At 33.8% G+C, this 24,011-nt stretch overlaps 1 protein-coding gene across 1 annotated transcript in view; it reads left to right on the top strand.

Annotated features, from left to right (window-relative positions):
- The window catches only part of SNX13 (sorting nexin 13), a 170,440-nt gene extending 148,483 nt beyond the window's left edge, over positions 1-21,957 (top strand). Inside the window, exons 18-25 of the mRNA XM_012659398.1 lie at positions 3-110; positions 1,895-2,005; positions 11,953-12,114; positions 14,007-14,078; positions 16,450-16,595; positions 16,844-16,912; positions 18,643-18,755; positions 21,096-21,957. Of these exons, the coding sequence (XP_012514852.1) occupies positions 3-110; positions 1,895-2,005; positions 11,953-12,114; positions 14,007-14,078; positions 16,450-16,595; positions 16,844-16,912; positions 18,643-18,755; positions 21,096-21,343 (1,029 nt within the window). The 3' untranslated portion in view covers positions 21,344-21,957. The remainder of the gene's footprint in view (positions 1-2; positions 111-1,894; positions 2,006-11,952; positions 12,115-14,006; positions 14,079-16,449; positions 16,596-16,843; positions 16,913-18,642; positions 18,756-21,095) is intronic.
- Positions 21,958-24,011: the final 2,054 nt, after the last annotated feature.

Below are 24,011 nucleotides of genomic sequence, written 5' to 3'. Positions count from 1 at the left end.
AGTTTGAAAATCTGTCAAGTATCTTGAAACTTCCTGGAAAAAAGACTTTTAATAATATGGACAGAGATTTTTTAGAAAAGAGAAAAAAGGATCTAAATGCATATTTGCAAGTAAGTCCATGTTTATTATTGTGCATAGATTTTCATTTAATGTAGCACACAGATAAAATATCTCTTAATTAAAGAATGTTTTCACTTTAGTAATGGGATAGCAACCACTTCTGAGCAGCTTATCAAACGTGATATGCAGTCTTCTCAGTAATTTATAAACACTATTTCTGTGTTTATTGATTAGCTTAAGTTTTCTAGGGAGTGTTAGGGATTTCGCTCATTCATGTTTAGATGACGATGTGTACACACACAGCCATTCCAGATTACTGTAAAGTTTCAGTATTTTATGGTGGACTAAATAGTTCAATGTTTCCAATTCAGTAGAAAATAGCTCTTCATGGTGTATCAAAGGCTAGCAGATTTTATTCCCAGAGAAATGCATATAGCTGCCTCCCATGGCCCATAATGATTCTCTAAAATTGTAGAGTAATTTAAGAGAGGGCTAGATCCGAGGAACTGTTATGTGTCCTGGGCATATAGTTTTCTTTTGTGGAATAATAAAACATATCTTACAAATTACTTACTGCATAAACAAGACTCCCAGAAATAACTTTGTTTTAAACCTGAGTGCTCAGATGCCAGATATAATAATAATATCACTTTATAGTTTTTTATACTTTTATACTTTTTATAGTTTTATGATGTACTAGACAAAGCGTCAGCTCAGATTTATAGTGTTCCCTCATTTAGCTCCCAGCCTCTCCAACAGGGGTTAGCAAACTATAGCCTTCAGACTTCTTCCAGCCTGCTACCTGTTTTTATCAAGAGTTAAAAGGGAGCATAGCCACCCTTTCATTTGTGATCGTCTATGGCTGCTTTTGCAAACAGCAGAGTTGAGTGGCTGCAGCTAAGATTCTATGTACCACAAAACCTAAAATAATTTCTGTCTGGCCCTTGATGGAAAATGTTTGTTGACTCGCATTAGAATTTAGTACAACTTAGCTAATAAATATACTGGATATTTTGTTTAGAAGGTTTTCTTTCTCTCTCTTAAATATTTATAGCTGTGATTGGGTTTGTTTATAACTATGATTATAATTCCATGTGATTATTATGTACTGAAAGTATAGCAAAAATATGAATCTCTGCTGTAATTCACTTTTGTCTTTTCCTGGCTTAAAGCTGAGTGATACCATTGGTGCTGAGACCCTTATCAAACATTTTGATTTTTTTTAAGTACCAACTTCAGTTCCATTAATATCTATATCATTTACTTATATGATTTTTGAAAATAACCACCATTTCCAAATCTGGTGTTATAAATGTATCTTTTAAGTGTGGCTGTGTTGTATACTTCTTAGCTAAAGAATGCAATATGTCAAACTTGTTCTATTGATGGAACTAAGCTAGACGGTTGTGAAAGCAGTATTTTGTTTGAGACTTCTTTATAACACCTAAAAGTTTTTATTTGGATTATTCTATGCCCTTTATTTCATAAAATTCTTTTTCTATTTAATGTTAACTCTAGAATTATTATACAAATAATATAACAATTTTCTAATGTGAATCTTCTTAGTATAAGCTATAAGGTCTTGAAAATAGAATAGTAAATATATTTGGACAACTTTCAATTAGATGCACTGAAAGTCGTAATACCAGCTAGGAAGAATATACACCAAACTGTTAATCATAAAATTATTGGTGACTTTATTTTAACTGTATATTTGGGTTTTTTAAATATAAAATTAAAGTTCTTTACTTTTTATGAGCTAAAATTATAAACAAAGTTAATTTCCAGCATCCTATCGGTTAAAGATGTCTCTTTTTTTAAATTTTTCTGTTAGTTATTGTTAACTCCTGAAATGATGAAAGCATCCCCTGCTTTGGCTCACTGTGTGTATGATTTCCTTGAGAACAAAGCCTACAGTAAAGGGAAAGGGGATTTTGCTCGCAAGGTAAGCAGACCATTACACTGGGTTTTCATACCTTGTTTTTAATAAAAGAAAATAAATTTACATTTTTATGTGTGTTTTAGATTTAGGGAGTACAAATGGTTTTTTGTTATATGGGTGAATTTTATACGGGTGAGTCTGGACTTGTAGTGTACCTGTCACCCAAATAGTACTCAATAGGTAATTTTTCATCCCTCACGCTCCTTCCACCTTCTCCCTTTTCTGAGTCTCCGGTGTCCATCATAGCACTCTGTATGAGCATACATACCCGTAGCATATGCATGCTCTTACAGGTAAGAGCATGTGGTATTTGTTTTTCCATTCCTGAGATACTTCTTTTAGGCTAATGGCCTCCACTTCCATCCAAGTTGCGGCCAAAGACATTCTTTCATTCTTTTTTGTGGCTGAGTAGTATTCCATAGTGTGTGTGTGTGTGTGTGTGTGTGTGTGTGTGTGTGTGAGTGTGTGAGTGTGTGTGACATTTTCTTTATACACTCGTCAATTGTACAGAACTCAGATTGATTCCACATCTTTGCAGTTGTGAGTTATGCTGTGATAAATACGTGAGTACATGTGCCTGTTTTATATAATGACTTATTTTCCTTTGGATAGATACCCAGTAGTGGGATTGCTGGATTGAATAGTAGATCTACTTTTAGTTCTCTGAGGAATCTCCATACTGTTTTCTGTAGAGGTTGTACTAATTTACATTCCCACCAACAGTGTATACATGTTCCCTTTCACTGCATTTGTGCCAACATTTATTTTTTGACATTTTAATAGCAGTCATTCTGATGAGGTGAGTGGCTATCTCGTTGTGATTTTAATTGTATTTCTCTGATGATTAGTGATGTTGGTCATTTTTTTCATACATTTGTTGGCCATTTGTATATCTTCTTTTGAAAAACGTCTGTTCATGTCTCTTGCTTACTTTTTAATGGGGTTATTTTTTTTCTTGCTGATTCGTTCGAGTTCCTTGTAGATTCTGGATATTAGTCCTTTGTCAGGTGCATAGTTGGCAAATATTTTCTCCCATTGTGTAGGTTGTCTGTTTACTTTGTTGATTATATCTTTTCCTGTGCAGAAGCTTTATAATTTAAGTACCATTTGTTTTCATTTTTGTTTTATTTGCTTTTGGTGTCTTAGTCATAAATTCTTTGCCTAGGCCAAAGTTGAGAATAAATTTTCCCAGATTTCCTCTAGAATTTTTATGGTTCTAGGTCTTACATTACATTAATCCATCTTGAGATAACTTTTGCATATGGTGAAAAATAGGGATCCAATTTTCTCAGCACCATTTATTCAATATGGCATCTTTTCCCCAGTGTATGTTTTTGTCTGCTTTGTCTAAGATCAGTGGTATGTGGTATTATTTCTGGATTCTCTATTGTGTTGCATTGATGTATGTGTCTACTTTTATACCAGTACCATACTGTTTGGGTTACTGTAGCCTTGTAGTATAATTTGAAGTCAAATAATGTGATGTCCCCACATTTGTTCTTTTTGTGTAGGATTGCTTTGGCTATTTGGGCTCTTTTTTGATTTTATATGAAATTTAGGATTGCTTTTTTTGATTTTGTGAAAAATAGCATTGGTAATTGATAGGAATTGCATTGCTGTAATCTGTAAATTACTTTGGGCAGTATGGACATTTTTTTTTATTTCAGCATATTATGGGGGTACAGATGTTTAGGTTACGTATGTTGCCCTTGCCCCCCCTCCCACCCCAAGTCCAAGTTTCAAGTGTGTCCATCCCTTGGATGGTGCGCATTGCACTCTTTCTGTATGCATATAGTTATCCCCTTGTCCTCCCTCCCTCCTACCCCCTCCCCCCTGCCCAACATCCAATAGATGTTATTCTTATATGTGCACTTATGTGTTGATCAGTTAATACCAGTTTGATGGTGAGTACATGTGGTGCTTGTTTTTCCATTCTTGGGATACTTCACTTAGTAGAACACGTTCCAGCTCTATCCAGGAGTATACAAGAGGTGCTATATCACCATTGGTTCTTAAAGCTGAATAGTACTCCATGGTATACATATACCACATTTTATTAATCCACTCCAAAAGTATGGACATTTTAACAGTATTGATTCTTCAATCCATGAGCAGGGGATGTTTTTCCATTTGTTTCTGTCTTCTGTGATTTCTTTCATCAGTATTTTATAGTTCTCCTTATAGAGCTCTTTCACCTCCATGGTTAAATATATTTCTACTGGCTTTTGCTTTTCTGCAGCTGTTGTAAATGATATTGAGTTCTTGATTTTATTCCCATCTTGGCTGTTACTAGTATATAGAAATGCTGCTTATTTATGTATGTTGATTATATAACCTGAGATTTTACTGAATTTATTAATACTAGGAATCCTTTGGGTTTTCTAGATATAAGATCATATCATCAGCAAATAGGGTTAGTTTGACCTCCTCTTTCCTGATTTGGATGCCCTTTATTTCTTTCTCTTGCCTGATCACTCTGGCTAGGACTTCTGGTACTATGTTGAATGGAAGCAGTGAAAGTGGGCATCCTTTGTCTTGTTCCAGTTCTTAGGGAGAATACTTTTCAGCTTTTCCTCATTCAGTATGATGATGACTATGGGTTTGTCATATATGGCTTTTATAATTTTGAGGTATGTTCCTTCTCTGCCTAGTTTGTTGAGGGTTTTTATCCTGAAGGGGTTCTGGATTTTATTAAATGCTTTTTCTGTATCTATTAATGTGATTATATGGTTTTTGTTTTTAATTCTGTTTATGTGGTGAATCACATTTATTGATTTGCATATGTTGAACCATCCTTGCATCCCTGAGGTGAAACCTACTTGATCATAATGATTTATCTTTTTGATGTGCTTTTGGATTGGTTTGCTAGTGTTTTGTTGAGGACTTTTGTTCATCAGGGAAATTGTTTTGTAGTTTTCTTTTTTCGTTGTGTCTTTTCCTGGCTTTGTGATCAGGATGATAAGGGCTTCGTAGAATGAGTTAGGGAGGATTCCCTCCTTCCCCATCTTTTAGAACACTTCAGTAGGTTCGGTAACATTTCTTCTTTGTAGGTCTGGTAGAATTTGCCTATGAATCTGTCTGGTCCTGGGCTTTTCTTTTTTTGGTGGTAGACTTTTTATTACTGATTTCAATCTTGCTACGCATTGGTCTGTTTGGGATTTCGATTTCTTCCTGATTCAAACTTGGGAGATTGTATGTTTCCAAAAATTTATCCATTTCTTCTAGATTTCCAGTTTGTGTGTATAGAGATGTTCATAGCAGTCTCAAATTATCTTTTGTATTTCTGTGGGATCAGTTGTAATGTCTCCTTTTTCATTTCTGATTGAGTTTATTTTAATCCTCTCTCTTTTCTTGATTAATCTTCACTGATGGTCTATCTATCAGTTTTGTTTATCATTTCAAAGAACCAATTTTTCATTTCTTTGATCCCTTGTATTGTTTTATTGGATTCAGTTTTATTTAGTTTTACTCTGATATTTGTTATTTTTTGTCTTTTGCTAGCTTTGGGTTTAGTTTGTTCTTGTTTTTCTAGTTCCTTGAGGTGTGACATTAAGTTGTTAATTTGTGATCTTTCTTTTTGATGTAGGCATTTAGTGCTAGAAACTTACCTCTTAGCACTGCTTTTACTGTATCCCACAGGTTTTGGTAGTTTGTGTCACCATTATCATTGAATTAGGAAATTCTTTGATTTTCATCTTGATTTCATCATTGACCAAAAGATCATTCTGCAGCAGGTTGTTTAATTTCCATATATTTATATACTTTTGAGAGTTCCTCTTGGAATTGATTTCTGGTTTTATTCCATTGTGTTCTGAGAGGATACATAGTAATATATGATTTTGACTTTTTAAAATTTGTTAAGTAAGACTTGTTTTATGGCCTAATATATGTCTGTCTTAGAAAATGTCCCATGCACTGATGAGAAGAATGTATATTCTTCAGTTGTTCAGTGCAATGTTCTATAAATGTCTATTGGGTCCCTTTGTTCTGCAGTCCCTTTTAAGTCCAATGTTTCTTTGTTGATTTTTCTGCCTCAGTGATCTGTGTGGTTCTGTCAGTGGAGTGTTGAAGCTCCCTGCTATTACTGTGTTGCTGTTTATATCTTTTTGTAGGTCTAGTAGTGTTTGCTTTATGAATCTAGGAGCTCCAGTGTTAGGTGCATATATATTTAGGACTGTTATATCTTCTTATTGAATTGATCCCTTTATCATTATATAGTGAGCATCTTTGTCTTTTTTTACTGTTGTTGATTTAAAGTCAATTTTGCTTGATATAAGAATAGCTACTCCTGCTTGCCTTTGGTTCCCATTTGCATGAAATATTTTTTTCTACCCCTTTACCTTGAGTCTGAGAATCTTTTCAAGTTACATGGGTTTGTTAGAGATAGCAGATATTTGAGTTATGTTTTTTAATCCATACCATCAATCTGAATATTTCAAGAGGGTCATATAGACCATTTATATTCAATGTTAATATTGATAATGTGAGATAGTGTTCCATTCATCGTGCTGATTGTTACCTAGTTGCTTTGTATTCTTCCTTGTGTTAGTGTTTTATCAGAGCTATTAGTTTTTACTTTCTAGTGTTTTTATACTGGTGAATACTGACCATTTGTTTCAATGTTTAGAACTTCTTTTAGCATTTCTCATAGTCTAGTGGAGACAAATTCCCTTAGCATTTGCTGTTTTGGGAAAGACTTTATTTCACCTTAATTTATGAAATTTAGTTTTACAGGATATAGAATTCTTGGCTGACAGTTATTCTGTTTAAGAAGACTAAAAATAGGACTCTAGTCCCTTCTGGCATGTAAGCTTTCTGCTGAGAAATCTGCTGTTATTCTGATGGGTTTTCTTTTGTAAGTTACTTGATGTTTTCATCTCACTGATTATGGGAGTTCCTCCTTCGTGTTGACTTTGGCCAGTCTGATTACTGTGTGCCTTGGTGATATACTTTTGCACTGAATCTCCTCCAAGTTCATCGAGCTTCTTGTACCTGGATGTCTAAATGTCTAGAAAGACCAGAGAAGTATTCCTACATTATCTCTTCAAATAGATTTTCCAAAAATAGGTTTTTTATTTAGTTCTTTTTTTTTCCTTCTTTTTGAGACAGGGTCTCACTTTGTTGCCCAGACTAGAGTGCAGTGGCGTCATCATAGCTCACTGCAGCCTCCAGCTCCTGGGCTCAAGCGATCCCCTTGCCTTAGCCTACTGAGTAGCTGGGACTACAGGTGTGCACCACCATGCCCGGCTAATTTTTCTGTTTTTTGTAGAGATAGGGTCTCATTCTTGATCAGGCTGGAAATTCTCTTTTTTCTTTTTCTTTTTTTTTTGACTGGATTAATTCGAAAGACTTGTCTTCAAACTCTGATATTCTTGCTTTTGCTTAACCTATTCTTAAAACTTTTCCACTGTGTTTTGTATTTCCCTAAATAAATTTTTCATTTCCAGAGTTCTTTTTTGTTTATTTGGTTATTTTTATCAATCTCTTTAACAAAATTTTCATTCATGTGCTGAATGATTTTTCTGGTTTCTTTGAATTAATTTTCCATTTTCTCTTGGATCACATTGAGCTTCCTTACAATTCATATTTTGAATTCTTTATCTTTCAGTCTTTTCATTTTGGTTGGGAACCATTGCTAGAGAGCTGGTGTGATCCTTTTGTGGGGGCACTGTCATTAAGCTCTGTTTTTTTCTACTGCCAGAATTTTTGTGCTGATTGACGCCTTCTAATCTGGAGAGACTGTCATTTCTTGTTTTGGAACTTTCTTTTGTTTAGATGTGACTTTTTTCTGCCCTTTTGAGTGTAGTGTTTGCTGGGTCAGGACTTTAGACTTTGCTTGAGGGTACTTTCCTGGGGGACTGTGTTCTGAGTGAACATCTTGGTTATATAATAGATATCCTTAACATGGTGGTTTTCTCAAATGCTAGTTATTTGTAGGCTGTAGCAGTCCCTGCCTCATATTGAGAAGATGAAATCTTTTAAATAATTTAAAATGGGATATAAGACCTATACTTGGAGTAAGATGCTAGGTTAAGACAGTAAATGGTTACATTCTCAAATTGGGCAGGGTAGTTTAGTGGGTAATAACACAGGCATTGAAATCAGGCAGTCTTTGATTCAAATCCCTGCCCTGCTGTTTACTAGCTGTGACCTTGAACATGTTATTTAACCTTTAGTAGGTTAGTTTCCTCAAGAAATGATGATGTTAATCCTCATTTTAGAGCATTATGTAAATCAAGTTTGATATTCTTTGTATGACAGAGCCTGGCAAATAACCTCTGAATAAATGTTTGTTCTTAGTAGCAATAATAGCAGGAGTAGGAGAAGCAGTTGGGGAAGCTGGGTGATGGATATGCAAGAGCAATTTGTGTTATTTTTGCAAGCTTTTATAAGTCTGAAATTATTTCAAGTGAAAATGTAAAAAGAAAAAGGACTTCTCCTCTATTTCTCTTCCCTCTCAAAAGACTAACCTTTTCTAAAAAGATTAAAGAATTGATACAAAATAAGTAAAACTAACAATTTTAACTGTGAGAATTTCATAGGATTACTCTAGGACAGTGGTCCCCAACCTTTTTGGCACCAAGGACCACTTTCATGGAAGACAGTTTTTACGTGGATGGGATTGAAAGCGGGTATTGGGTGGGGTGGTTAGGGATGATTCAAGCAGATAAGCGCATTACATTTATTGTGCACTTTATTTCTATTATTATTACTGTGTATTATATAATGAAGTAATGATACATCTCACCATAATGCAGAATCAGTGGGATCCCTGAGCTCTGATTAGGCAGTGATGTGAACGATGGGGAGCAGCTGTAAATACAGATAAAACTTGACTCCCTCGCCCGCTGCTCGCCTGCTGTTCAGCCCAGTTCCTAACAGGGCACAGACCGGTCCTGGTCCATGGCCCGGGGCTTAGGGTCCACAGCTCTAGGATGTTGGATTTAAGTATTCTAATGGATGTTAACATTTCTAAATTGAATGTTTGTTTTAACAAGTTCCAGGGTAATGACCTTATAGTGGTGGGGAAAAAAATATGGTGCTTATCTGCATAGTTTGTAATTGAAGTGATTGAGTTTAAATTCCAACTTTAAATAGTTTTATTGTTGATAGAGATGCGTTTCAGTCTTCCATCTTTTTGATGTTTATCTATCTTATTTCCTCAGTCTTAAGATTGTATCAGTTTTCAGATAAAGCAATTGATAACAGCTTTTTGAGATAGAGACGTTATATTAAATGTATGCAACTTTTTATTTATTTATTTTTTTATTTACCAACCAACAGTAGGGCATATGTATGCTCAAACAGACAGCACTTTTTAAAAAGATTATCAATGGAGTCTAAAAATTCTTCTGAATCGTTTCTGGCAATCCACAGTAACATCTGTTTTTCATAAGTCATGTCAGCTGTCACCAAGGTCATCTTGACCTCTTTTGGATTGTCAGAATAATCTGTATGCATATCAAGAATTTGGGGTTTTCAACTACATTTCCTTTTTGGCTAAATTATAGTTTACTTTTTCCTTAATTATATTACACTAGAAATTAAATAGCTATTAGAGAAAATCATCAGTAAACATTTTATCAGTGGCTATTGAGACCTTAAGAAATAATACTATATAACACATTAATTTGATCACTCAGTTTGTCCTAGCTTTGCAAAATCTGCAGAACAATTCCTAGAAAGAGTAACTGATAAGCAGCCTTTCTCTTTGCACACAAAGGATGTTTCTATCCAGTTTTGTATGATGATGTGAAGGCATTTTAAGCTATAGTTAGAGATCTGCGTTTAAGCTAAAATTCCATTGTATGTGTTGTTACCAATACAAATAACTCAACTGGGATGGTAATTGAATGAATAGACAGTATCTGTGTAAGTCAGCCAAAGTGTATACTGGAGCAAGCAATCCATAATTTATTTACTCCTGTGCCTGGTAATTTAAAAGTTTTTTTCCTTTCTTCCTAAAAATCTATTTTAAGACAAATTCTGTTTTCAGAAATGGTGTCATACGCTGATGGACTCTGCCTTTATGCTTATAAAATTCTACTTCCTTAAGAGTTAGGCATCTAGAGTCACCTGGATAGTCACCTATCCTCTATTCATCCCAGTTCCCTTCTAATATAGATACCTGGGGTTTACCCTCAGAAATTAGAAAAAATACAATTGATTCTGTTCCTTATGAACAGTCGGGGTCAGGGGGAAGGAAGAAAATAAAAAAGAGAAAAAAATAAAGAAAAAAATTGATTCTGTAAGTCTGGGATGGTGCAAAGGCAACTATTTTTAATTATAAAGTAATTCATTGTATAGATATAAGATCTCTTATCTTACTTAAAAGACTATCAATGGTAGTTTAGCCCCGTGCCTAGATAGCACCAACTCAAGTCATATTAGCTGAACTCAAGCTTCTGCTGTGAAGTGTAAGATGTATAAAAGTCTTAAATATTTATGAAGATATTCAAGCAGCTTTTAACTCGGGTTGCGTATTAAAGTGAAATTCATGCTTTTTATCCGTCTGAAATTCTATGTCTTCTGTGAAAGTTATAACTTATTATAGTGGTAGTAATTTTCCCTCAAGCTGCATATTTTAAATGTTATCATGCTTATCTCTTTAGAATTCTATATGTGTTGTGTTCTCATGACTTCACTTATCTATAGTGTTATTACAGTTAAAACACACATACATGGAGTGTTGGACATAATGTCCCAGTTGATTTGAACACACTGTTCCAGTTGACCAAAAACTATATATGAAGAATTAGAATTACACGTGTGCATGACCATGCGTGTGTGTGTGTGCATATACACACAAGAATTATCAGGTACTCATGAGATCACCTTTATCTTTTTATCTTTGGATCGCTTTTTACCAGTGGCAGTGTTTTTCAAATCCTTGCTCATCTCAGTTTCTGTCCTTTGCTTTTACTCTGAGTTGTCCTCTGGCAATGTCCCTCCTGAGGTTGGCTATTCCTCACACCTATCTACAGTACTAATAATAGTGAAGGAGTTTTGTCATCTTTTTATCATCTGTTAACATTGTGCTGTGTTCCGTAAGCAGTGAAGTTCAGTTTTGTCACTATTATTTTGTTTTTAATTTTTGCATTTGTTATCCTTGGTAGCTTTTATGAGATTCAGTGCTTTCTGGAAAATAGTCTTCTAGTTTTGTATGACTTTGGTTTTGTTTCCTTTTTTTTCATTTTTTGTTTCTGTTAAAAATCTCTCAGTCCATGTGTAGCTACTTTGGTTTCTTTAGATGTCTCTCTCTTAATTGAAATTATTTGACATTTGTACAGTCAGAATATCAATTTTGCCTCCTGTTCCTCTGGAGATTTCTATTCATTTTTATATGTCTAGTCATATTTTCTTTTATAGTTTTTGTATTGTGCATTACTAGAATATGATTTACATGTCTAATTTGCAACTTCTCTTTTTCTTCTTTGTAATGGACTCCAAATTCCCTCAATAGATTTTAATAGAGCCTATGATGTATCCTAAAAATTATTTTTTAAAAATATTTTAAGCATGTGTTAGTTATTTCAACTTTCTGTTATTTATTTTACCTGCTTGTTTTCTTTTCAGTGTCTACACAAAATACCTAATTGTTGCCTTGAATTGTGGCAAAAGTATGTAGTGGCTAATTCTACTTGTAGCAATTCCTGTTTTGGAAACGTTTTTATTCAGAACTTCTTTAATAAGAAGACAGCCTACCCTATGTTCATCTTTCTAGCAATAATCTCATCAGTCAAATTTTTAAATCATATATGTGAATGCGAAAATACACTTTTAAGACACACTAAAGACAACATTTCTTCGTTTTTAAAATGCAGTGACATAATATAGACTGGAAAATTATTACATCTTTTAGGTGTTATACTCTGTATTTTCTCAGGTTTCTCATTTGAATAACAAATTGGATACAATGAAGTCATGATGTAATATCTTTTTCCCTTTAGATGGACACTTTTGTAAATCCACTTCGCAATTCTATGAGGAATGTTTCAAATGCAGTTAAATCCCTTCCTGATAGCTTGGCAGAGGGAATGACTAAAATGTCAGACAACATGGGCAAAATGTCAGAAAGATTAGGTCAAGACATAAAGCAATCATTTTTCAAGGTAAGAAGACATTTTTTAGTAATGTCTAAAAGCAAACTATTTTTAAGTCAACTAAGATATATTTTGCTCCTGCCTAGATTTACCTTATTTCTCTTCCAAAGTCCTCTAGACACATAGTGTCATAAAGAATGAAAAACTAAAGAGAATAAATGCTTTTCTGAAACAGATGCTATAAAATCCAGTCACTTGTCAGTCTGTGCTGTGGTGTACAGTATTAAAATCCATTTCAAACAAATATTTAAAATTACTAAATTTAGTATTCTTTGTACTGTTTTATTTCATTGTGCTATTTTTTAATTCTACAATGCTATTAAATTCAATAACAAATACGTAAGTGCTATTTTGCAAATGAGTTATACTAGTATTCACTCAGAAAACATAAAGTATTATTACTCCTGATTCACATGATGGAGTGATTACCAGATCAAAGAGATGAAAAGTCCCTCACTACTGTCAGACTCTGGAGTCATACATTACTGGGTACATACCTCTGAAAGGCATAGAAGAATTTCCCAGGAAGCTTTTATCATTACATTAGCAGATAAAGGTACTGGACCAAGTAGTTTGTTGCAGTCCCAATTTACGTTTTTAAAATCATTTTGAGGCCAGGTGTGGTGGCTTACACCTGTAATCCCAGCACTTTGGAAGGCTGAGGAGAGAGGATTGCTTGAGCCCAGGAGTTCTAGACCAGCCTGGGCAACATAACAAAACTCTGTCTCTATAAAAACAAACAAAAAAATCATTTTGACATAGTTATTTAGTATAGCTTATAATCAATCTATAAAAGAAATCTTTGAGCTATTAGAATTTTCTATTTGCTAGATTATGTTTGAATGAAGGGAAAATGTATATAAACATAGATAGGTTATCTTTAATGTAAGAGACCATTCCTAAAATAGTGTGTGTGAATCGATACTGTTCTTTCAATTCTCATACTTTCCCTGATGCTTTATTTTTACTTCTAATAGTGAGGAAGTATACTAACACTGAAATAAGAATTTTTCAGTACCTCTTCCTCTGCTAACTACTCCTATGACTTTCTGCAGAAGTCACTGGACTTTTCCAGGCTTCCTTATCCTCACCAGTAATATGAGGTGGTTAAAACAGGTTATCGTGATGGTCCTGGTGCTAACAAATGATTTTCCACTAACACTGGTCTTTCTGTCCTCTTTGCATAACCTATCAAACAATTGGTTAATTCCTTAAACCTATTAACATACTATCAAATGTTCTTTATGGTAAAAGAAAGAAGATTAGACTTCTGTTCCCTGGCTGTACTACTAACTACAGGCATGTATCACTTAACAACAGGATAGGTTCTAAGAAATGTGTCATTAGGCAATTTAGTTGTCATGCGAACATCATGGAGTACACTTAGACAAACCTGGATGGTTTATCCGACTATAGCTAAACACATAGCCTGTATGGTATTGCTTCCGGCTACAAACCTGTACATGACATGTTACTGTACTGGATACTGTAAGCGGTTATAACACAATGCTAAGTATTTATATATTTAAACATAGAAAAGGTACAGTCAAATTATGATATAAACATGTTGACCAAAATGTCATTATACAGTATGTGACTATTTGGTCTTCAAGTCATTAACCTTTGTTAGATTTAATTCTTCTAAAAAGTCTGGGAATTTTAAGCAATCTCCCCTTCCAACTCAAAAGTCAGTCCTTTTTTTTAAAGGAAAAAAAACTTTTGGCAATGAAATAATCACCCTTTTGTAATTGCTTTCAAACTTTAATTGTTAAAGATTGCTTATATATTGTACCAAAAATCAAATCAAATGCTGATACTCATTTCAGTTTATTATTGTGTTGTGTTCTTTCACTGTCTGCTTTAGTTTGTTTACTTTGTGGGGTTTTTTTTTTTCTTTTTAGGTGCCTCCTTTAATTCCGAAGACTGATTCAGACCCTGAACATTATCGAGTTTCAGCTCAACTTGATGATAATGTGAGTTAATTTTATTCTTGGTAGTATTTGGTTGTAATTTAAATCATACTTGGCAGATCTCTTTAACTTTTTAATGAAGTAGGATATGTATACATATTATTAATGTGCACATATTGTAAGTGTGAAGCTTGACAAATTCTTAGAAACTGAGCATGCCTATGTAATCAGCACTCTGATCAAAAAACAGAACATTACCAGCCCCTCATCCTCTCTTCCTGTCTTTACCTTTCCCCCACCGAGGATAGTCACTATCCTAACTAATACCCTGCTTTTATACTTTATGTAAATGAAACTGTAAGATATGTACTCCTTGAAGTCTGGATTTTTTTGTTCAACATTGTGATGTTTTTCCATCTTGTTTTGTATGATTACAGTTTCTTCATTCTTATGGCTTTATAGTATTCCATTTTGTAAATATAGCACAATTTGTTGTATTATGAATAGTACTCCTATGAACATTCTAGTGCATGTTTTATGGGGAAAAAAAAAGTACAAGTTCTGTTGAATCTATACCTAGGAATGAAATTACTGTATCAGAGGGTATGCTTAAGTTCAGTTTTAGTAGCAACTGCCAAATAGATTTTCAGACTATACACTTTTAATGTCACCAGCAGTACATGGAAGTTCCAGTGTTCTTAGTCCTGCCAGTACTCAATATTTTGTGTCTTTACTTTTAGTCATTCTAATTGTTATATTTCGTTTGGATTCACATTTCTCTGATGACTATTGAAATGTTGAACACTTTTCTTACATTTATTGGCCTTTTGAATGTCCTGTCTTATGTGTCTTTCCAGATCTTTTGCTCATTTTTTTTTGTTGGCTTGGCTGTCTTTTTGATTAGTAGGAGTACTTTATATGATCTGAATATGAGATTTTTTGTCTTATTCATTTGCATCAGATATATCTGACAGTATCTTCTATTCTCTGTGTTGGTTTTGTGTGCTATGTATGTAATGTGTGTCTACTGCAAGATCACAAAGATGTCCTATGACTTTCTTTAAAAACCTTTTTTGTTTTACCTTGTCAACATTTAGATTTGCAGTTCATCTGGGATTAATTTTTGTATATGAAATGAGGTAGGGGTCCAATTGACCCAAGCACCATTTACTGAAAAGGCTGTCTTCTCTCCACTTTGCTGTTTCTCCCCTACCACAAATCAGGTTATTGTATTTGTTTGGATCTGTTTTGGGGCTCTATGTTCTGTTAAAGTTGTAATTATCTCCTTTTGGTTTCTGATTGAATTTGTTTGTAATAAACTGTCTTAAACAAAAATAATACTTTGCTTTTTCAAGATTATTTTAGAATGTTTTATTGAGTATTGCTAGTTTAATAACCATAACATCATACCTTTTGGCATGGGGTTTTTACAGTTTAACTGTTGATTAGACTTGTCATGTGGCACTGAACTCCTCTGAATATACTTGATCAGAGAATAGAGCGGTATTTATTCTGCCTCAGTAATAAAATAGGTCTCCCTTTCCCCCTGGTTTGGTCAAGCTATACATTTTCAATTTGTGAAATGGAAGGTATACTAAGAAAATGTTTACAACATGACAGTGAAAAGTGTATAGCTTATGCTTTTTCCTCGATATTTAAATTACATCACTGATGAAGAAATAGTTGGAAAGAGTTTGAAAGAATTATAAAATTACTAGCAATTGTGTGTTGTCCTAAATCTATACTTATTTTTTACTTGTATTTTTTTTTTTACCTCAAAGCATTCCAGTTGTCTTCCTTTACTTTTTACCTCATTGACTGAATATGTCCATAATAAAAGTGTACTAATTTTTGGTTGTTAAAAGCTAAAAGAAAATTCTAGTAATTTAGTGAAATGCACCTTTGGCAATGTTAATTTAGTTGTGTGCTGGATTGAATTCCAGCTGCTCTTTCCTGAAAATACCTAAATACATACAACTTACTAACCAAGGAAAACACATTATTCTGGATAAATTGTGTTTTTTCCTATTAAATACAGAAAGATATTGAAAATATTTTATTCTTATTAAAAAGATGCATCAGAATATAGGCAAAGCGTCTAGGATATGCCTTATCAAACTAATACAGTCTCTACTAAAACAGCCAAATCATTTTTTTCTAAGATGATCATGAATCTACTTTGAGAAGTGTTTCTAACTATAGCCTTGGAATTTACTCATCATTCTAGGATTGTAAAATTCTGTATTTTGTCAAAATGAGCATTAGAAATATTTTTTTCTAAATCAGAATGAAATGTCAAGTTATGAAGATGATAATGTAACTTGTTCTCAGACTTATGAAATAGTACTAATCATTCTGTAAAACCAGCAAATGTAGCCATTTCTAGTAAATAGCTAACTCAAACTTATTCTTATTTCTTCCCGTGTTTTGTCAGGTGGATGACAATATTCCCCTTAGGGTAATGCTACTTCTCATGGATGAAGTATTTGACTTAAAAGAGAGAAATCAGTGGTTGCGAAGGAATATCAAAAACCTACTTCAACAACTTATTAGAGCTACATATGGTGATACTATTAATAGGTACCGCTCTTTTTTCCCCTCCAGTTATAGTCTGATCTTACTTAGCTTTTAAACTTTTACTTCTGGAAGTAGATTGCTCAACCTTTACAGGAGAATTTCCTTCTCTTGGCTTTTTAAGATTATTAAGCAGTCTGCTGCTCTCAAAGATAATTTATTTTCATATTAAGCTGCTTGCTCCATGAAAGTCATGTTTATTTTATTCACCTTCTAAATTTTAAGATTGCTTATTTACCTTTTTTTACTTTCAGAAAAATAGTTGATCATGTTGATTGGATGACTTCACCCGAACAAGTAGCTGACTCAGTGAAACGTTTCAGGTATATCTTAAGACACAGTCACTTCTTTCAGGTAGTACAGAGTTTAGCATTGTTATCACTAATTAACTTTTGTTGCTTTTGTTTCTTTCCTGGCCATAAAATTGGTTTTAGTTATCACTGATGAGCAAAAACTTCTATGAATTATAATAAATGTTTGTCACATGGACCCATTGATTTTGGTTCCTTTAAAACCAGGGTAGGGAAAGTATTAAAGAAAAATCTTTAAGATGATGGGCTACATTTTTTCACAGTAGTATGGCTTTAATAATTGAAATACTAGCATAGAAATGACATAGTCATATAGTCAAATAGCTACTTTGGGGGTTAGTTTTGGTCAATTGTATTTTCCAACCTTGATTTTAAATGAAAAAAAAATTTTTTAAGTGTGTTTCTCTGGCTATGGTCTAATTTTTTATTAAATATTTGAATCCCTCAAAAGAATACAAATTAAGTAGCATTGATACTCTAATTCATATGTTCATTCTACAAAAATATATTGAGCCCCTCCATTGTGCCAATCATTGAGGAGTGATAGATAAGTTGCAGTCCCTCGAGGAAAGCACAGATAGTAGAGATATAAACCTCTTTTCTAAAAGTAAAGATAAGCAATGCATAAAATTTATGGCATCATGTACTTTGAGGGAAAGGAAAGGAAGCAAAAGGGAACTGTTAACATGGAACACTAACTGTGTGCTTGGCACGGTGCGCAGTACTTTTTGTGTGCTTTCTGATTTTATCCTGTTTTGCGAGGTAGGTATTTTTGTTTCTATTTTGTTTCTATTTTGTTCTGAGGAAATTGAGGATTAGAGTTTAGGAGTTTTAGTAGTCTAGTAGAGGCTCTTGTGCTGGAAAGTGTTTCCAAAAGTTGGAGAACCTGCCCTGGCATGTTCATTTTATTTTAGGGTAGGTGAATGATGTCTTCTGGAGCAGTGATTCTCAGCCTTGGCTGTACATTGGAATCACCTGCAGAGCTTTAAAATTTCCTAATGCCTGTATCCCATCTCCAAAGAGTCTGACTTAATTAATCAGGTGGGAGACCTGGACTTTTTTTTTTTTTTTTTTTTGAAGCTCCCAGATGTTTCTAATGTGCAAAATTTAAGAACAGTTGCTCTGGTGAGCCTCTCTCCCTCAAACCAAATTCTCAAATGGAAATTTAGATGTTGTGCACAGTTCCTGCCTTTGGACCAAGAATCAGGGAATAGGAATCAAGCACACTGTGAAAGTCAAAAAGAATGGGTGGTTATATGTGTGAAAGGACCATTGTAATCAATCCAGCTGTAAGATGTGGGCACGAAATTTAGTTTTATATTGACTTATATAAGGCAAACGGTGGCATAACTGAGAAAGATTAGCTGTTAAACTCTAAGGTATCCAAATTCAGGATATCATGGGGTTGTATTTGGATGAGATGTTCAACCAGCAGATGCCCACTTTGAGCTTTCATGGTGGTGAATGATCATCTGTATATTCTACTGTCTTTGTTAGTGTTTATAAACTACTTCAGGACAGAATTCATCTGTAACTTTTCTTGTGTGGATCCTTTTACCCTAAAATTGAACCCTGCACTTAGTTGATGCTTGTTGAATACCATTATACTGAAATAAAATTTCAGAAATGTTTCGTCTTTCTGTTCACATTTGTGTTTTCTGTAGAAATTTGGAATAATTTTATCAACTTATATCATTAGAAAATGAAAATGTTTACAAAATTTATTTAATCTTTTTAAATAGAGATGCATTTTGGCCAAATGGCATTTTAGCAGAGACTGTTCCATGCAGAGATAAAGCTATTCGAATGAGAACAAGAATTGCAGGAAAAACTAAGTTACTTGCAATTATGCCAGGTGAGTGAGCATGTTTGGTTAAAAATCTCATCAATTTGTAGTTCTTCTGAATTTTTGGCATTGATCATGCTAGTTTAACTGCCTTTTGATTATAATAACTAGCTTTTGATAGCTTACTGTATACCAAGTACTGTGCTAGGCACTTCTCATATATTCTTAACTAATCCTCATAACACTACTATGAAGCTAGGCACTGTTAACATTACAGCTTTATTGGTAAGAAGCAGAAGCTCAGAGAGGTTAAGCAACCTACCCAAGGTTTATAGCTAGTAAGTGACAGCTAGGATTCTGACTCAGCTTTGAGTGATTTGAAAGTTTGTGCTTTTAACCACCTCACTCACCTGCCTTGAAAAATTTGGGGAGTAAAGTTGTTAAATAAATAAAATACAGACAGATGAAAGAATATGAAGTATGAGTTTTTCAGGAAGAATATTTGTTCTACTTAGGAGAACAAATTCTTTCAAAGAATCCATTTACTTAGAAACAACTGCCCATTATTCATCTTTATTAATTAAAACATAATCTAAAGAATACATAGTGACATTTTGTTGGTCTAATTTTAGTTCTTTGGGATACATCTGTCTACTTAGATTTACTTTGTCTCATTTGTCTTCTCTCAGTAAGAGAGACTGTAATATGAAAGGCAGTTTTGCATGGCTGGGAGGTGGTAGTAGTTGTTTTAATGTCATACAGTATCTATTTCTCTTCCTATAATTTTGTTCTCTTATTTAAAACTATATTTTCATTATAAAATTTTAATGATCAGTTAAATTAGAGATTTGCCACAAGTCTCTCGATTCTTCTCTATATGCTTTTGGATTTGGTAAAAAGCAAATTACAGAAATAATATTTTAGAAAAATAAACAATAACTTAGGATATTATTTAATATACTATTATATTAAACCAGATTGTGCTATTTAATATATAGACTGACTCAGTTATGCAGCTGGAAGAAATTTTAATTCACTTATTCACTAAATATTTATTGAAAGTGTATCATATGTCAGACACTGTGCTTTGCACTTATGTTTTTCTTCTTGGAGTTTACGTTCTAATAGGGGAACTCAAAAAACAAACAAAAATAAAACAGTATGTTAGATAGTGGTAAGTACTAAAGAAAAAAATACTGCAGGAAAAAGGAATAGGCAGTGTCAAGTGGTTGTGGTGTTAGATAGGGTGGCCAAGAAAGCCCTCACTGAGAAGAGGACGGTGGTGTGAAGATCTGAAGAAAGTGAGAGTAGATAAAAAAGTATATGATTTTATATATACACAATTCTTTGCCTGTTTTTTAGTAAATTCACAACATACTTGCTTTAAATTATATTGTACCCCCAGTTAGATACAGACCTCCTGGAAGTTGCATGTTTCTTTCCAAAGCAGCGAAATGATACTTACGCTTTTTTGGGGCCCTGATGATGAATAATTAAGAATAATCATGGACATTGGTCCCATGCTCAGACATCTTGGTAACTGTGTTGTCTGTGGATAAACTCCAAACTTGCTCACCCTGATAGTCACAGCACTGTCGGCTTTCTATTCTATTCTCTACTTTCTGTTACAGGAATCCTAAAATTCTACCAAACTGTACTATCCCCATTTCTTGAACATGCCTTGTTATTTTTCCACTTACTGCATTTTTGCCCATTGGTGTCCTCTCCACCCAGGCTGATCCTTCATCTCATTGCACCTATCAAAACCCTGCCTAAGTAGCAAAGTCTGTGCTAGTTGTCACTTTGCTGAAAGGAACCTTTCCTTATTATCTATCTCATCTGTCTGGAATTCTCCCCACTGTAAACATTTTTATACTGTTAGTATTTTTATGGCATAGTTACTATATCACAAGTTTTTTAAGATCATGAACTAGGTTTTTGTGTGGTTTAGCATTTCTCACTCTTCATAGACATAGTAAGAATATTTGTGTAGTGTTTTAGAGTTTACAGATCACTTTTCACATCTCATTAAAGCCTTATAAATCCTTACAGCTATAAAGATATTAGTTAATATAAATACCCATTTAATAGATGGGGAAACAGGGCGGTGGGTAAGTATCAAAGGGATATTGAGGGACAGGATTGTGACTGTAATTTGGAATCTTTGAGTCTGGATTTTACCTCTTTCTCCTGTGCTGTGTTATCTCCCAGCCTCTATTGCATAACTGGATGGATAGACACATGCATTTGGAGATGCATAAATTTTGTTTCAGTTACAGTACATAGCTGAAATGCATTCACTGGATCCCTACTACTTCATCTTTTACTCTGCTGTCTACTTTACATACTTTAAGAGCATGATTTAGGCCTTGTGTAACGAATTATGTGTTTTTCTCCTTCTTCATATAGATGAACTGAAGCACATTATTGGGGCTGAGACAACACGGAAAGGTATTCTTCGTGTTTTTGAAATGTTTCAGCACAACCAGTTAAATAGGAGAATGGTTTATGTCTTCTTGGAAGGCTTTTTAGAAACCTTATTTCCACAGTATAAATTCCGTGAACTTTTCAACAAACTGCATTCACGGTCAAAGCAGATGCAGAAATATAAACAGAAACTTCAAACTACTCAAGCGCCTTCTTTACAGAAAAGGTGACACTCCAGTCTTTGAAGCCGGTGTTCATTTTGTCCAGGACTAATGGTATGGACAGATCTTCTGGGGCTTAACTCATATACTGTTGTGTCTGCACCAGTCGTTTAGTGTCTCAGAATAGATTATTAATACATCCATAAGTCTGTGGTTCTCATCTTCATCTGTAATCCAGCCACTACCAGGAGAGATTTCCGTGTCTTAAATGATTTGGTGCATATTTTGCAACATTGAGAGGATACTGCCCCCCATCTCAAGCAAGAATGATGTTGATCTCTTCCGTTTCAAACTAGTCAGCATTCTTCAGCGATGACAAAGTGCCAGAGTGTGTATGTGAGAGCTAAGGAAAGCACAAAACAATGGTTCACAGATAAATTGGCTAATTTGTTTAACAGTTGGAGACTGCAATGTATGCTTTGGAGGAATTTGTTTTGCATAATGATTTTGTAGGTCTGTGTCAACATTTTGATATGGTGTGGATTAGCCAGGTGAATGATCTTTGGATCTGTTTCAGGTCTGGGAAAAGTGACAGAATGCCCTTAAAGTGTGAAGTAACCATATATCCAAATTACAGTTTTGTGACTTAAAATGAAACTGAGTTTAAAATAAAACCAATCAAAAAACAGAATTTGATTGGATTTGTTATTCATTGGTATAAAACAATTTTAAATTGATTCTTATATGCTTTAAGGGCTCTATCTTGCTCTTATGGTACTTAAGTTTTCTTTTGGCATTTTGTGTACAAAAGGAAGCATGTGGTGGCTGTCATTTAAATTTCAAAATTGTTAATTTTATCTTTAACAGATTATTGACTATACAGAAGGGGGTATAATTTGTTGGAAGAACTGCCAAATACATTTTGTCCTTCTAAAAATACGGAAATTAAAAGAAAATAGTACTCTATTGAAAGTTACCATATGATAATTTTAAATTGTGTGATCTAGACATGCCTTAGGTAACTGCAGAAATAGCAAATCAAAGGATTAATGAGCTTATTAGTCTTATGTAAACATATAAATTCCTAATTCTATTACAGTGTACATATATGAAAATAAATAATGAAAACAGAACGATAATATTTTTTAAAATATGCTTTTATTTATACTTCACATAATGTAAAATTCTACTAAATAAAGCTAGTAGGCAAAACCCCTCAGTGTGTACATTTAAGTCCCTAAAACAATTTTATACCAACAAAACAAAATACCTTCTCCAGTTTTGGAGCCTCTGTATTTCTTATAGTTTTCTCTTTATTTTTCTTCGAAGTCTTCATATCCCTTGTATGCAGGATTTCTGCATAGTTTTAAATACTTCCATTGACTAAAGGTTTGGATGTATCACTTTTTTGTTTTAAAAATATTTAACACTAAAACCTTAAAATAGTGAAGCTACTTATCAGACCACTGAGCCAAGATTCTGGTATTAAAAGAACGTCTGGGTGCTTAAGATAAAGGGACAGAGTATTGGTATCCCAGTTATTTGGGAGCTTTAGATTGGAACAAGATATTATTGTCTTGTTTTCACTTAGATCCTACTTACAAAGTGAGGCCTATTAACAGAATAAAGCCTTCCTTTAAAGCTTTATAGTAATAATCATATTTATTAATAATGCTGTTGTGCATACTTGCAGTTTGCACATATTCAGCATTTGTTGCATGTCTTCGGAATAAAATAAATGAAATCCCTTTCATTGCAACTTGCAAGTGAGAAAAGATCCTTAGTGGCTCTGGTAGAAGAAATACTTCTTCTTCTCAGTGTGTCTCCCTGCCCCAGCCCCTTCCTGAGCCCCAGGCTTTAAAATTGAGAATGTGTGAAACATGTCTGTAGAAGGCATCAGCATGACCATAAGTGCAATGATTTTCATATATACCCCTGCCCATTTCAAGTATATTTTTGACATGAATAAATCTAAGAGTATACAGAAGATTTCATGTAAGAGCCTAGTGTGTACATCAACCAGGGAAAGAAAGGTCAGGTAAGATTGTGAATTTTCAAAACAGCCCTGCAAGATAACTTGCAATCATACCAAAAATTATTTGAATAAATGGGTTTTTAAAGTAATTTTTGTTTAAAAGAGTTTATATTTCAAAAGCCGAAATGTCAAATGGTAGTCTATGTAAACAGTAGTGCATCTTCTCTATGCACATCTGTGTTTTACATCAGAAAGCCGTGGTCATGCTAAAAATTAGAGATACTTTTTGAATGACTTGGTCAAGCTGTGTGTAAAATATTTAATCCCTAAGTCAAGTACAGTGTACTATGTTTAATAAAGTTATTACACTTAATGCATTTATTGCATATATGAATATATACACGAAGAGGCTTTATGTCTTCTGGTATTTGATTTTGAATGTGTTTTTAAGTCAGTGGTGCCTTTAGGCAAGAACTTTCAAAATTAATCGTTCTTTGGGTTTTCTGATTTTTCAGGTAACATGTAAACTATTTAGAAACCATCATAGTTTATTCACCTAAAAAATTGATTGTATGATTTAAGTATATATCACTTAGATGGGCATTTCCTATAATTAGGGTGTTCTGAATAGTTGCTGAAAACAATTGTGCCATTGACCAATGGATGCACTTGGTTAGCCTTAATTTTTTTTAAAAAAAAAAACATTAAAAACTTCCTTGAATATTTCAGTTTGTTCATTTTAAGTTTGTGCTGCTGGTGTTT

Source organism: Propithecus coquereli, unplaced genomic scaffold, assembly GCF_000956105.1.
Source record: "Propithecus coquereli isolate 6110/MARCELLA unplaced genomic scaffold, Pcoq_1.0 Scaffold61, whole genome shotgun sequence".
Taxonomy (NCBI): Eukaryota; Metazoa; Chordata; class Mammalia; order Primates; family Indriidae; genus Propithecus; species Propithecus coquereli.
This window is presented reverse-complemented; position numbering and strand designations above follow the sequence as displayed.